We start from the raw sequence: 15,359 nt of genomic DNA, 5'->3' as shown, positions 1-15,359 counted from the left end.
AGAAGTTACGGCGTTGCGCAGTTGAACTATAGTCGCGTCTTCACCAAAATAAACTTTTTTTGATTTTAATATGTCAATTATATCGGGTTTTGATTTTTTAAGAATAGCACTATATTCCAATGTATTACTGCTTTATTATTGTTGTCTTGGTCTGTAACAATCTTTTTAAGTATTTTTATTCACGATGTTTCTCTTTAAAACAATTGATTTAAGCTCTTCGATCTCGATCACACCATCGTTTGTTCTTCAGACTATACAATTAGTTCTATCGATATTATGTTATCGATCGATTATATTTTACCTAGTATTTTATATTTATACACAATTTACAAACTTCTTATCTATAAACAATCAACTGTGTCGACCATCGAATAATGTTTTTAATAGACGTAATTTGTATTTTCAAAGTGAACTGGAACATGTGAAATAGTTTGAGTGTTAACCCAAATGTGTCTGGGCACACTGCTTTCGCCTTTGTAACTTACCGCCAAAGTTGAAGCTTTTCATTGTCGCGCGAAAAGTTGGAAACGTTCAATTAATTATTTTTTAATAAAAAAGCTATATTATATTATATTATATATATTGTATATTAATATATATATTATATATATTCGATTGGGGACCTTATTACAGTTGTTATGTTCATTTCTTTCCTATTTTTTATCTATATCTTTCCCATTTTTAATTAGCAAGCGCAACAAGTTCTAACCGAAAGAGCCAAGTCCTGTTAACTCCATTTCTGCATTGATATCAATTTCATATGCAACAGAACTAAAATAAAACGACGAAAACTGAGACGTACTTGCACATTTATGTGGGAAAATGTCAGCTTAAATGATTAAAATAATATCTTTAGAAATGTATATTTTCAAAAAATACCAAATAAACTCGGAACGAACCAGTTCATTTTAACGCCAATGGGTCGTTTATTCAACTTCAAAAAGATAACGTTTTCACATCACTAGGAAGTTCTGATATATCATATATTACTATATTTTTCGTTTATTTTTAACTTTTGAAAAACAAGACAGAAGTCATTGAAATGCCGGTGAGTAAAATACAACCGAGGTATGCAGCTGCAGATGGGCAGTTTCTTAACATAAATGTACATTAAACGCATTAAACCCTTAACCTGTCCATTTGTTTACATGGTTCGCACAGGCATTTCACTCGGAAATAGAGGATTTCCAAGCCTCGGTGGGGAATATGGCCCTTCTACCACTACGTACCCAAGTCCGAGGACCAGCGCCCACTGTTGATATTCCCAACGACATCATCGATGAGTCACTCTACTTCTGGAAATCGAACATTTTCTTCCGCACTTACGAAGTTAAGGTTGGTGACTGGACAAAGAAATGAGCATAGAGATAAAGCGAGGCGATATTCTAATTTTTAAAATGAAGATACATTAAGAAGACGGCACAGCTTGTTAAATATTTCGAAACAATCTTAAAGCCCTAGTGGAGTCAATTTTATAATGTTAAAACCAAGTGCGTTATCTCACCGCCCTTATTTGTAGAAATATGTCGTTACAATCAGCCTGATAAGAGTGAAGTTATTTGTTAAATTTTTAGTAATACCCCTTTCTTATATGGTGTTCCAAGAGTTGGGTATTTCTACATAATGAAATTATTTTTTTGGAGCTTGGAATTTTTTTTTAAAAGTTCAATAATAGCTTATAGCTTATATAGCTTATATTACTATATAGCTTATAGCAATAATAGTCTTATCAATTATGATATCATTCTTAGAATATTGTTGCTATGTTTAAACTTTTAAAATTACTTTTTAAAAAACCCCTATTACCCATACATTGTATATCTAATCGCAGTCGGAGGTGGACAGGGTGCTCATCTACATAACGCTCTACATCACGGAATGTTTGAAGCGATTGGCCCGATGCACAAGCAAATCGCAGGGTCAGCAGGAGCTCTATACGCTGGCCATCTCGCGGTTCGATATACCCGGAGATGCGGGATTTCCGCTGAACGGAATATACACCAAGCCCGAGGATCCGGAGCTGATGCGTCAGTACTTCCTGCAGTTGCGCCAGGAAACCGGAAACAGATTGCTGGAAAAGGTCTTTGATACTCCGGATGGAAAGCCGAGCAAGTGGTGGATATGCTTTGCCAAGAAGAAGTTCATGGAGAAGAGTCTTTCGGGACCGGGAATGTAAAAGACTCACTAATATACTGCCGATCTTAGAGTATTTACCACCAAAATTTACGAATAAACTGCTTTGAATGTATTAAATTCGTTGTTGATTTATGTTTATTGATTTATACGCTCTCAAAAGCGCATATTTTTCACTTTGTAAAAGAACTTAGTGTTAAACATTGTTGGCTGAAGGCTAGTTAATACTTTATACATATATATTTATAAAATCGATGAATAGCATTTATTACATACATATGGCTTTAACGATCATTTGCAGGCTCTCACACAATCAAAGCCCTATTGCTATGGTAATCAATTATTAAAATGGGTTATAGCTGCAGATCATGTTTTTCCTTTATGCCTCCTTTCGTTTTTGTGCCAAATAAACATTTTTTTTATACATACAAACAAAAAAAAAATATGCACAGCTTAAAACTATCAACAAAATAATAATAAAAAAAAGAGTGGAAAAATACACAAATTAATCTTACATCAGAACAGGACAACGCATTCACATAGTTCCGCGGAATGACAGCATTATTTATGTACAAAATATACTTGCTAGCTCTCTAAGCCTACTTAAACTCCTTGACGATCTCCACGATGCTCTGGTAGGTGCCAGTGACGATGCCCAGCACGGCCACCGTCAGGATGAGAATGTTTTTGATGTAGGACCACACACCCAGTGCCTTGGGCACCTGCGCCCGCGTCACGAAGTCGATCAGCACCGGAATCACAAAAGCCAGACAGGTGGAGCACAGTGCTCCGATCAGCGAGATGAACAGATTGAGCTTGGGAACGACCAGCGCAACGCCAACTGGAAAAGCACATATAGAAATATATTCCGAATAGCGTAAAAGCTATAGCTATGATCATTTAAAACGGATATTACTACATTATCATTGATATTGATCAATATAGTGATTCCATTTCCAATTGTATATATATATATTTTTTTAATTTACAACCCACTTACATGTCATCATCACCATAAAGAAACGGAGGCACACCTGCGAGGTAATGGGATACTTTTGAGTGCAGTTATTAGACCTCTTTAGTGGGGGCCACAAAATCTTAATCATCACAAAGAACTGGATGGGGTAGCCCAGGAAAACGCCCAAAGCAGCGATCACTTTCACCACCTGCGAAAAACTGCAATGAAATCAATAATATTAATAACAAAACAGGCGATTCGAAAATAAAATGTAAAAAATCATTACAAGTAATTTCATATTATCTTAACCTGGTGATTCTACTTACACTTCCTCCACTACAAGATTTAGCGTTATGCTGCCGGCTACCTCCTCGCCCCATCGCACATAGCTCACGAATCCGGTGAAGATGAACAGGGCCGTGGTAAAGAACATCGTGGAGTTGAGCACTCCGAACCGGGTGCTAAACTTCTCCGGTCGGCGCATCGAGTTCCGCAGCGGCAGGATGAGGGCGATGCCCTCGTAAGAGAACAGAGCGGTACCAAAGAACAGGGCCAACTGAGCTCCGCCAGTGAAGAGGTGCCTGTCGCCAACGGACGGCATGGGTCCATCCGAGAAGGCTATGGTCAGGGTGGCAATCAAGCCGAAGAGCAGCGCCACATTGGCAAACAGCGACACGGGCGAGATGTACTTCAGGTTGGTCATCAGCGAGGGTATCATCGCCGGTAGCAGGGTGATCAGCATCACCATGCTCATGCTGATAACGATGCCGTTCTGCTGGAGGACCTGGTGCAGATTTTCCGTGATGAAGACAAAGTAGATGGCGCAGAAGCCAAACTGCGTGACGCAGAGGAACATTTCAACGATCAGCTTCATTACGCGCGACATTTTTCGCAGTGGGCGTGGCCCGTGCTCGAAGCACTTCTCCACTGTTTCCGGATAGTCGAGAAAGTCCACGCCGGGCGTGCGCTCCACGGCCAGCACGGAACCACGGATCAGCATGCGCTCGCAGTGGACGCACATCACCGCAATGATGGGCAGCAGGATGGTTGCTCCTGCCAATCCGCCGTTCTTGAAGCAATCGCCCATGGCGAAGAGTCCGGCACCGACGCTGCCCTTGAAGAGATGCGTAGCCGCCTCCAGTTCGCTGGTCTCATGGCCGCGCCTGCGCACCGGGTCTCCGTTCTCAGGATCGGCGCCTTTCTCCGTCACATTCTTCGTGAAGCGCTCCGGATTCTTCTCCAGACTCTTATCATTCTGTCTTCCGGTTATTTCCAGTGTTCTTCCCATTTCGCCGGCTGCTTCGATCGCCTTTTGATCACTCTGCTGCTGCTGTGGATTAAATAGAAAATTTGAAAAAATCTCTCGTCGGCTCTAGAAGAAAGTCCAGAAAAGCTTAAACGGTACTTGCGTTCTCGCGGGAAAAAGACGGCCAGAGAAGTAGCGATGAAGTACAGTTAGGTCTCTCTTTGGCATTGTCTTTATATTTGTCTAAGCTTTAACCCCAGGTAACCCAACATACATAAGTACAAAATACATTATTTTGATGCCGCTTGAAATTTTTGAAAATATCTACTTTATAGTAATATACAAATTAATATTTAAATAGCTTCAACTCTTCTCCTATAAGATTTAACCCTAGAAAGTGACAATTAGAAAAAAAAAATATTTTCTTAAAGAAGTTCTTCATGATAAAAAGTATTGTAAATAATAACAGAGTTCGAAATTGAAATTCGTGCCATTAAAAATGCAGACACATATGACACAGTTTTACCATTGACAACATGCTAATTAATTCGCATAAAATACTGAATGCCAATTAAATACGCCCGATTCATTATAATTCCCATCGCTTTTGACCAGTTCAAATCAATGTCAAACCTCATAATATCAACAAACATTTGATTGCTTCCACGGCGGAATTTTGTGATTTGCAGAAATTAGCATATTTTTAGTGGCTTTGGTTATAAATTAATTTTTTTTTTTAACACTACAAGTAGCAGAACAATCAGTAAAAACTACGAAAATCAAGACCTTGATAATATTGAAGTGCACTTAATTTTGTCTGGTTTATAATTTACGAGCTTTAAACCAAATTAGAATATCCGTTATTGAGGCGCACACTGGAAATAAAAACTGATTACTGTCGCGCTCTCAGGGGTGAGTAAGCAAAACACTTTAAAGAACCGGAAAGTAAAAAAAAAAATTATAATAATTAACCCGCCAAGGCCACAGCACTTAATTATTCACACATTCAGAATGAGCAGTATGATGCACTTCCATCTCTTATGATTATTAGACACGGATTATTGGTGCAGATTTAGCAGCAAGTGTTATTCTCACCTAACAACACTGATTAGTACGTATTGAATATGTTGAATATATGTGCATTTATTTAGTCACTCGATCGGCGATGATCACCTCTTGCTCGCTGTGAGTACGCGATCAAGTGTATCGAGTGTTTCTGTGAATCGCCGGAATCGCACGAAATGTAGGACCGCTCACGGCAAGAACTCAAACCAGACTCAATGCTCGAGTTGGCCAACAGCGGCGAAAAGCGAAAATTGCAAAAGGCAAAAGTCGGAAGGCAGAAATAAAACAAAACTATATAGAAATAAAGAGCGGCGTCTGTCTGTGTGAGCGATGCAAAAAGCGCATAACGTTTAACCCCCTGCACTCGCTACAAACTAAAATACCACCCACTTCATGGTTTAAAAAAAAAAAATATGAATATAAATATGGCATAAGTGAGCCAACAATGCTAACCAAAAGTGCATTAAATAAATACCGAAATCTTAATTCAGATAATTTATCAACTTAATTACTGCTGTATTAACTAACTATGAAATTATTTTGGTAAAGTATGGGGTTAAAATGCGTGGGAGATCGGGGTGTGCGAGATCAATTCCGCCGATCCTAAAATCGATAATGGTTTTCTAAGCGATGTTTCCACCTGGTTGTTGGCTGACTCAAGACTCAAAATCACTTTTCCTCACTTTTCTTTGGAAAATAACGGGGGAAATGCATTGAACATATGGCAGATAGAATATAAATAAATATAAAAACCTATGTAGTATATAAATAGCGCGCAATCACTCATCGATAAAAGATATGATGTGCCGTCATGGATCAGTGGTTAATATAAATCTGTATATTTTCAAACAAAGTTTATTGCACATCAAATAAATAAAACATTCCAACTTTTCACATGTGCCATAGATCAATTCAAATTAGGAGAACGAACGAAACAAAATAAAGTGTATAAAACATGCTGATAATCGATGATAATTTATTTAATTAAGTATTGTTTCTAATTCATGCTAATTACTTTTATTAATTGCCTTACCAGGAAAAATATATCCCCTCTTCTATACGTTAATTATACTATCGAAATGCTTTCTCGACCCTTAAAATTGTCTAAGTATTTTTTATTAATTTATCTGAATTAAAACATGCTGCTCTAAATTGCAATTATATGATCGTCATGCGATGTTAGTTTATTTATTTACTATTTACTTTGGATCTACAATCATATGAAACGTGAGTGGAGATTGTTTAGAAATTAAATCCATATTGTTTTACCGCACCTGATTGCAGCTAAGTAATTATTTGCAACTAATTGTACTTAAACTACAATAAGTGAGCAACGTAGTTTAAGTACTGGCCTAAATTTGTTCAGTAGTTGAGTTTATGGCTGGCAATATTTGTTCTAAAGAACAGGTATTTGAAAATGTATATAAGTGGTACAGATCATCGTATTTTATTCATATTCGTGTTTGCTTATGACGACGTACATATTAATGGGCAGTAAAAATGTTGTCATTCATCATTCAAAGTTAGTTAATTTATTTATTTGCTCGCTGTTCGCATTGCGACTGTATCTTAAGAGTAAAATGTTGGCATCGTAACGCCGATTGCGTCACGACGTTGGGCACGGATATTGATATTTTTTTTATAAAAAATTGATGGTTTTTTACCGGCAGGAAGTGGTTCGATCGGGTTCAAGGATCCGGCCGCATTCCGGAATTCGGTTATCGGTGCGGTTTTACACGGCACGTGCCCAGCGCATCGAATTCTTGGGCGTAGCATGAATAATTTACAGAGATATTTCGTAGTCTATATGAGAACGTAAGGCGGACTGTATTCGTGTTCGTTACACCTTTACCTTAACCCCCTGAAGCCCCCATGGTACTTGCAATTGGAAGACGCACGGAAATTTACCGCCTTGATTGAAGAAGCGCCAGTTAAATGAATTGCACGGAATCAAAGTTCTCCGGTCGGTTGCTGCATCTCACTTCTTCCAATCTTCCAATCAACCAGTCGATCGATCGATGTTGACGGAATCCAGCAATTGGATTATATAAGGGGTACGAAAAACAAATGCATAACAAACAGCAGTGTCGCTTAAGGGGGGGTAAAATATTTGCCAGATCTTAACGAAATCATACAACACTATTAAAGTCAATATTGTAGGAAGTTTGATTACTTTTTTTTTTTTTTAATTCGATTCCTCTTGTGGCATGTTTATTTCCCCACTTTTAGTATCTCTCTTTAAAATGATCATATGATCTTATCAATATACATATGTCTAATGTACTCCTGACCACCGCCATGCATATCCAACGACATTGCCTGCAGTTCCATTCATCGTTTGAGTTGAAGGTTTGAACGGTTTCGATTAGATTGATTTGGTTCGGATCGGATTAGATTAGTGTAATTCCCATACGGGGAGGTAGATATGATTCCTGTTATGGCTCTTAACCAGTTTGCGCCAGATGAAAGCGAAAGTCCGCACACGTATGTACATATGTGCCATCTATCAGAATATCATTTATCGTTTCTTCAGAAACGGGGTCAATGTCAAAACTAATTTGACGTATAATTGCGAATTTATTTTCGCTGCAAGTTTAATATGGTTTCAAGCAACCTGTTTCACGACCTTATTAGTATTCGGTTCATTAATTTTATAACTACTTTTATTCGCACGTTTTCTGTGGCGATAAAGAGCGGCAAATGATTTTTGATTCAGCATAATAATTATGGCACGCAAGTCTTTGGAATTGGTTAGCTGTATAGATTGAGAAGCGCAGAGAAGGGCGTTTTAATCATGATATCAATATTCCGCGATTTTTTCACTCGACTGCACATTCCTCTCGTATTGAAAATCCATTCCAATTATAAACGTATTGTTAGTCTGCTCTGTTGAGCAGTCGAAGCCCCAAAAACACATCTGTCAAGTTCTTGTCATGTTGCGATGACGTCAAAACGAACGTCGCATTGTTTATTCTCACTTAATATCTATTAAAAAAATAATCAATTATAGTAGGTAAAATGCGCTACACGCTTACTAAGACACAAAAGAAGGCACTTAGGTATAAATAAATATATATAAATGGTTGTGTTTGTTTTGTTGTTTGTGGTAAATTCGCAAGCATATTGGGTTTTCATGTAAATAATTAAGGATTAAGAGTGGGTACATTTTAAATTGTTTTAAAATGTTTTTGTGATCATATGGCTAAAATGATGGCTGTTAAATGGTTGCCGTTATTTTTCTCATTATCTTTAAAGCTTTATATCATTGAGGTTTGGTATATCATTTCGTTTCGATAAATATGATCCTCTGCCATTCCTGTTTTCTTCGTGTAAGGCATCCCAACTGATTTGGCATCTCAAAAACTCGGAGATCGTTAATAGTTGTGTTTCTCCTAAAATCCATTTTTTGGAAGTCGTCTCCTATTTTAATATTTCTTACATTTCAAGCCGGAGTCCTGAGTATGTTGTTTATATGATATGGGAATTTTGGCGTTTATAAAAATCAGTAGTTCCGCTAAAATCTTTTTGTAACTATGTTGGTTTGGTTGATCCTTTGAGTTTTATATTGCTTGATCTTGTATTGGTCTGCTCTTGGAAGACTTCGGCTATTTTCTGTTTCTTCTAAGTTGATGACGACTGGATTGGGATCTTTAGTTATCCATGTTGCCCTCAATTGTTGGTTAATTCTCAGTGCACCTCTTCCTCCCCGAAATGCTTGACAATTTGCTTTAGGCTTTCGTAGGAGCCAGTGAAGAAGCCAAGTAAAGCCAACACTAGAATGACTAAGTTTTTCACGCAAATCCAGATGCCTGGTCCTTTGTTCAGCTCGCTCCTTGAGATCAACTCAATGACTGGCGGAAACACCAGGGCCAACGCCGTTGAGCATAGTGCGCCTATCAGCGAAATGAAGAGTCCCAGGGCCGGAACCATTTCCGCGATGGCAACTGCATGAGAACCTTGTCAGTTTTTCCTGTTTTTAAGGTGGTCCCACATTCCGGATACTTACGAGTCACCAGGACCATGAATGTCCGGAAACCGAGCTCTCCAAGCAGTGATCGTCCTTCGATGCCGCACATTTGTTTTGCATTTGGCCACATAATCTGGATGGCCACGAAGAACTGCAGAGGATAACCGAGAAGTACTCCAGCGGACACCATCAGTTTGACCGCCTGGGCCAGTCTGTGGATGACGAAGGATCTCATAGAATCATGTGATATTGGCGTCATAGCCAAGACTGCCCCACTCACATGGTATCACCCAGATTGAGGGTCAAACTTCCTCCGACCTGCTCGCCCCACTTCATATAGCCCACTGATCCGGCGAACATGAACATGACGGAGACGAGGAACATGCCCACATTGAGCACACCCAAGGGTCGCTCGAACTGGTGTGGCTTTCGCATGGCGTTCTTCAACGGCATCACTAAGGCAATGCCTTCGAAGGCAAAGATGGCGGTGCCGAAGAAGAGAGCCAGCTGGGAGCCATTCGTCCAGAGGGCGCGTTCCTCAACCTCCGGCAGTCCGTCCTTGAGGGCATAGTACAACGTTATGGCCAGTCCCAGGATCATGCAAACATTGGCGAACATAGAGACAGGAGTCAGCCACTTAAGGTTCGTGATTAGTGAACTGAGGAGAACGGGTACGAAGGCCAGCAGCATCACTAGATGAACGTTCATGTCGATATCGTAGGCTTGCAGGATCTTTGGAAAAGGCAATCCAAGACTCCATCATCAGTTTTCTTCTCTCTCCTCCCATCGCAAACAAAACTCACCTGCTTCAGATTCGTGCTAATGAATACAAAGTAAATGCAACAGAAGCCCAACTGGGTCACACAAATGAATATGTCCACCAGTCGCCCCATCGTTCGGGACCAGCCCCTCAGCTTTGATGGACCATTCTCGAAGCACTGTTCCACTGTCTGGGCATAGTCCGCACATACGCTATCGCCCTTAAGATCGCGCATCTTCTTGGAGCAGGTCACTAGGACATGTTGGCAGTGGATGGACACCACTGCTATGACAACAGTCAGAAGTGGCGCCACCAGGAGACCTCCGTTCTTGAAGGCATCTCCCATGGCGAACAGACCAGGCCCAATGTTGCCCTTGAATAGGTGCACGATGGTCTCCAGATAGCTTGAATTACAGGAACATAGATCATCTTGGGGCTTGGGGTTCGTTTATGGAGGTGCTGGGTTAGGTCTTATCCACTGATGGGTTGGTATAATAACTCCGTTAGTCTTTTGCATTTGGGAGGGCTTTAGTTGGGATCACGGTTAGTAGGTTTCAATCAGTGGTACATTTGTTTAAAGCTGGGACTCAGGATCGTTATAGGTTGAATTGCAGATATATAGGTTATGGGGTTAAAGGTTTTAAAGGAATTAACTGGATATTCGGGTTGCTTGATGATGGTTTCAATTTTCTTGTTGTTCCTTGGAGAGGAATATCGTCGGGATTATTGTTAGTTGGTACTGATGAACTCGTTTTAAGCTGTGACTATTGGGGCTTGTCGATGATAGCTTTTGATACGGGAGTGCTAGTAAAAAGTACAAGGCCATTATTTCAAAGCTGGGAGTCATGATCGATTCAAGCAGGTTAATTGTTGCAAGGCAGGTTAGTTGGTTAAAGCAGGATTTCAGGCTGGATTGAGGTAAATGCTGGGTGTTGGTACAGGTACTTAAGTGGAAGTTAGGATATATTATATACTCTAAGATCTAAAGCTCTTTCAACGGTTAGCATGATTGACGCATTAGTTAATGGTAATATAATTCGCAGGTTGTTGGTGGGTGTAGGTGTTTTTAGTTTGGTTACAGGAGGCAAGCAGTTAGATCGAGGAATTTCCACAAGCAGTCATACCTTGTAGGCGGATGATACTCCGCATCGTGATCCTGTTCCTTCGTGACCTTGGCTGCTGCACCTCCAACTGCCGTTTCACCTGTCGATCCTCCCTCCGCAGTTTCCTGTCTCGGAACTGTCGCTGTCTGATTTTTCTCTAGTTGATTTGGCGCCTTTCGGTTTTATAATACGTATTTCATTGGTCGCACGATGCAAGGAAATAAAAACAAAAGCTTACAATTTAATTAAAAGTATGCATCGAAATAATCGCCTTTTTCCACGAATGGTTGATAGTTTTTAATTAACCAATAAAAAACGCAAACCTCTCAAGTGTTTCCGCCTGTCAATCTCCATGTTTAAGTTCATAGACGGAGATCATATCTCGGGGGATTCACAGATCGACTCGTTAAAATATATATAATACCACATGGCTTGACAACATAGTGCCCACTGTAATAAATTGAATAGGGGATTTCCATGCCAGTGCGACAGATGGAAAAGTTCTCCCCATATGAGTGATAAGAATGCCAACGATTCAGGTTAGTCCAATGGCCATAAATATGGTCACAAACTAAATCAAAGTCAATTAAACGGATTCATAAAAGCCCAATACAAAGCAAATTAAATGCCATCTATATCTTTATCTATATATAGTGTCGGCCAGATAAGTGGCCTTTCGATGACACCCGAACGACTGCCAAACAGAGCAATAGACCCATCGATATCTATATCTATAGCACGTGTCTGCCTCGAGCGTCGGAGTTCAATGGGTCTAATTGAAATTTGTAGACAATCTCGGAAAGTAGTTAACATTGTTATAAAATGTATTGACTCCTGTTAAGGGCGTTGTTCAACATTGAAGTATTCAGAAAAATTATAAATTAATCATACGAATTACTCATTACTTATCAAGAATTTAAAAAAATTTGCCTAATTTAATAAATTTTCTATCAATCCGTGCCTTGCAATTCGATCCCATCACGTTTTCTTCACAAAATTCATTACAAAAGTCACCATTGACACGTATTGGAAAAACCCACGTTCATTCACAATATTTAAATCTCGATCGATACATTACTATCAGTGAATTATGACAGCAAAATTAAACATATGATACATTGATCAAGATGGATGACTGCATGACTTATTGGCCACTTTGTCAGTTGGACACATGAAGTTGTCGAAAGTGTTGGAGTGTTTTTCAATACCTGTTGCCAGCTACCTAATGTATATATGTACATATATATTTTTTGTATATCTATGAAGGGGTCCAAGTGAATCTTAAGTGTCGTAAATAACGAGCTACTTATCGCCAAACTGATTTTGCTTTCGCTGCGAATCATTTAGGCCTCGTTTAGATTATCGTCGTCTCACATGTGGTATACGCAATCTACTGGAGGACATGGCGCCCCTGACGTATACGTGATATTCAACAGGGTGCTCCGCGCAACTATAGTACATAGCTAGCATGACGGCTTGTGTAAATCTAGACACCAATTTCGTTGCTTATCGGCAGTTAAAAGTAGTTAAAACAAAGTATAAATTGTTATTATCGTACACTAGCTAGATGGTAGAATGTGAATGAAAGGAAAAATAACAAGGCAAGATATTGAAGATTCACTGTTTCGGGAGTGACAAAGTATGCTCGATAATAAATATATATAGAAAGTAGGGTGTTCAAGGAGTCGCCTTTCCAAATTTAGGCGGTTTGCAAGTAACGAAAGTATAGAGGTAGGCCATGGGTTCGGAAAGGGGGGTGATACCATACCCTTGAATTGCTTCCACATTAATCTAGACCAGACATTTACCGTGGAAAAGCAGACGGGCATGCCGTCAATTTATGACAGATAGCACCAGATAGTCTCCCAGCAGTCTCAAGTGCGTGGTATGGTCCACCCACCCGCGAGACCCCTCTCTGGACGACCGCCGTCTTAACCCATGGCAGCACACATTGGCAAACTGTCAACAGAGATATTATTTATGTGCGGTCTCATTTCCCTTATGCTTTTTTTTTTTTATTTTTTGTCATTTTTGTACTCTTTGCTTCTTGAATTAAGCAATGTCTTCGAGTGGAAAATTTTCAATCGGCGATGGTGCGTCGGGTTCTGGTGGTCAGTTGGTCTGGTCGCGATGTCGAGGGTTCACTGCACTTGGAGGCAACACAACAAAAAATTGTTTAATTTCTCCTTTATTAATGTTGCCGGAAATCTGGCAAGCTCAAAGGGAATCTTGATTGGCTTTTATTGGCAAAGCTTTTGTTCGCCATACAAATGCATTTGGAAAAATGAATTTCACGATATGTGAGATTCACTTTTGGGGCAGCGAAAGTTGTTGCTTACATTTTCAAATGCAAATTATTCTTTAATTTAATTTTTTAATTTAATTTAATTTTTAGCTGGCTATAAACATTTTCGAAATATTTATTTATATTTCGAAATCCAATAAAGTCTACTGGTAGTTGAGCTGAGTGTATAAAAGTAAAATAGTGATTGGTGTCTGGGCAGAACAAGTTCTGACCTTGATCAAGCAAATGCATAAAAGTGTGTGATTTTCCATTTTTCATCATTTGCATTTTCTAATTGCAAAAAAAAAAATAATAAAAATAAACACCTCAGGCGTAACTGGGCAAAATGCAGGGGTGTCTCATCTCGGAGGGGTTTTGCTACCATAAATTCTTGGTAATCTTTCACTGGAGATAAGTGCCAGCAAATCCATAAATCCAATCCATCAGATAAGCAGGAATTTCGCAGTAATCAATGAACTCGTTTAGCGGAAGTTGATGCCAATATTGAAGCCTAATGGCCATAAAAACCAAGTCATATGTGATATCTGAATTTATTGGATTCATTGAAGTTATTAACTCAATTAAATAGGAAAGAAGCCTTGCAAACAATCATTCTTATTTTAGTTCTATTTGTTTATGTAATATTTTTAAATAAATTTAGTTACACTTAGTTCCGCCTAATTCACAATGCTCTAATCATCACAATTATTTGCATACTTAATCAGTTTCCTCTACGATTTTTATACCACATTCCAATGGTTAATTGCTGTTATTAAGCTGGCTTATCTCAGTTAACCAGCCCCCTTTCAAATAAACTCCACCACACCCCTGGATTTTGGCCAAGAAAAAAAATGCAACAGCTGTACTAAAACGTTTGTTGCCTTTTTCTTTGTATGACTTTACACTTGAATTTCTTTGGTTTTGCCAAAAGAAGTTGTCTGTGTTTATGTTTTTTTTTTTTTGGTTTTTGTTTTTTGCTTTGAATTTGAGTTTTAGTTGTTGTTTGACAGCCGGCAAAATTAACTCGTTTTTTATTGTGCGTCGTAATTATTTCTCTGTGGGTTTCCTCTTTTTCGGCCCTTTCGTCTTTTGGGTTTCACTTTTTGCGTTTTGGGTTTTCTTTTTTTAGGCATGTGTCTTAAATTTAACGATTGCAATTTAATTACACACCTCGGCATCCATGTTGTTGCTGTAGCTCTCGATGTTGTTCTTGTCCCAGAAGTCGGTCAAAAAAGTAAGCAAAACAAACGAAGCAAAAAAAAAAAAAAATCAACAACAAAATACAGAAAACACACACGTATTTCGCCTGTTAATGATTTATTTTCGTAGCCTGCATTTGGCCACCGATCTAATTTTCGTCTTGGTTTTCTGAGGATGCGGATGCGAATGCGAATGGTTAGAATCCGATTCAGCAAATTGTAGCCTTTGGCGATCTATGTTCACTGTGTGTTAATCGCTCCACGAAAAATTCAAGACTGACGACCGGCGACAATCGTTTGGTTATTCGGTCGGCCAGCGAGTGGGAGTGAGATGGATGGGAGTACACTCGCAAAAAAGCCTGCAATAAAAACAATACAAGATAAAAATTTATTTACTTGTCGGACTTAGATAACCAAACGCAAATGATCTGTAATATGTTTAAATTGAAGAACGAATTAATTTAACAAAATTAATTTTTTTGCCCATATATGCATTAATTTCTGTGTTACATATTTTAAATAGTTTAATTTAATTACATAAGTCTCTTATTTAATATTCAACTGATTCGGTAAGATTTAAAATAAAAAAGGTTTTTCAGTAATTTTAGGCTCCTAAACTTATTTGGCCAACGTTTTTAATGTAT

General features: G+C 38.9%; 3 protein-coding genes across 9 annotated transcripts, besides 1 other annotated feature; 1 reads left to right on the top strand and 2 right to left on the bottom strand.

Moving 5' to 3' along the window:
* The first annotated feature begins 366 nt into the window (after window positions 1-366).
* Window positions 367-526: a mobile genetic element.
* A 439-nt stretch (window positions 527-965) lies between these two features.
* Arpc3B (Actin-related protein 2/3 complex, subunit 3B) lies at window positions 966-2,247 on the top strand. Of its 3 annotated transcripts, none has more exons than NM_132965.2 (3): window positions 966-1,048; window positions 1,162-1,335; window positions 1,832-2,247. In NM_132965.2, the coding sequence occupies exons 1-3, from the start codon at window positions 1,043-1,045 to the stop codon at window positions 2,174-2,176; spliced, it is 525 nt and encodes a 174-aa protein (NP_573193.1). In that variant the 5' UTR covers window positions 966-1,042; the 3' UTR covers window positions 2,177-2,247. The 3 variants fall into 3 exon arrangements, with proteins under 3 accessions (NP_573193.1, NP_001259640.1, NP_001097009.1); NM_001272711.1 differs by having other exon boundaries at window positions 966-1,068; NM_001103539.2 differs by having other exon boundaries at window positions 969-1,335.
* An 8-nt stretch (window positions 2,248-2,255) lies between these two features.
* CG4991 (uncharacterized protein) lies at window positions 2,256-14,964 on the bottom strand. Of its 5 annotated transcripts, none has more exons than NM_001144742.2 (4): window positions 14,687-14,964; window positions 3,418-4,421; window positions 3,134-3,309; window positions 2,256-2,974 (listed from the first exon to the last, which is right to left on the bottom strand). In NM_001144742.2, exons 2-4 carry the CDS (start codon window positions 4,377-4,379, stop codon window positions 2,733-2,735), a joined length of 1,380 nt encoding a protein of 459 aa, NP_001138214.2. In that variant the 5' UTR covers window positions 4,380-4,421; window positions 14,687-14,964; the 3' UTR covers window positions 2,256-2,732. The 5 variants fall into 5 exon arrangements, with proteins under 5 accessions (NP_001138214.2, NP_728048.1, NP_001259639.1 ...); NM_167555.3 differs by lacking the exon at window positions 14,687-14,964 and adding an exon at window positions 5,433-5,620; NM_001272710.2 differs by lacking the exon at window positions 14,687-14,964 and adding an exon at window positions 5,433-5,620 and having other exon boundaries at window positions 3,418-4,418.
* On the bottom strand, window positions 8,330-14,964 carry CG16700 (uncharacterized protein). The gene is made up of 6 exons (NM_132963.2): window positions 14,687-14,964; window positions 11,254-11,405; window positions 10,173-10,533; window positions 9,650-10,101; window positions 9,409-9,581; window positions 8,330-9,346 (listed from the first exon to the last, which is right to left on the bottom strand). Exons 1-6 carry the CDS (start codon window positions 14,696-14,698, stop codon window positions 9,090-9,092), a joined length of 1,407 nt encoding a protein of 468 aa, NP_573191.1. The 5' UTR covers window positions 14,699-14,964; the 3' UTR covers window positions 8,330-9,089.
* Window positions 14,965-15,359: the final 395 nt, after the last annotated feature.

The sequence above is a fragment of the Drosophila melanogaster genome, chromosome X (genome assembly GCF_000001215.4).
Source record: "Drosophila melanogaster chromosome X".
NCBI lineage: Eukaryota > Metazoa > Arthropoda > Insecta > Diptera > Drosophilidae > Drosophila > Drosophila melanogaster.
This window is presented reverse-complemented; position numbering and strand designations above follow the sequence as displayed.

Coding starts and splice junctions, on each gene's coding strand:
- Arpc3B (NM_132965.2), top strand. Junction 1,336..1,831: donor TCCGCACTTACGAAGTTAAG/GTTGGTGACTGG, acceptor ATCTAATCGCAG/TCGGAGGTGGACAGGGTGCT.
- CG4991 (NM_001272709.2), bottom strand. CDS start 4,565: ATGCCAAAGAGAGACCTAACTGTACTTCATCGCTACTTCTCTGGCCGT. Junction 3,310..3,417: donor AATCTTGTAGTGGAGGAAGT/GTAAGTAGAATC, acceptor ATTTCATTGCAG/TTTTTCGCAGGTGGTGAAAG. Junction 2,975..3,133: donor CTTTATGGTGATGATGACAT/GTAAGTGGGTTG, acceptor GTGCTTTTCCAG/TTGGCGTTGCGCTGGTCGTT.
- CG16700 (NM_132963.2), bottom strand. Junction 9,582..9,649: donor CTCAATCTGGGTGATACCAT/GTGAGTGGGGCA, acceptor CGTCATCCACAG/ACTGGCCCAGGCGGTCAAAC. Junction 9,347..9,408: donor ATTCATGGTCCTGGTGACTC/GTAAGTATCCGG, acceptor GTTCTCATGCAG/TTGCCATCGCGGAAATGGTT.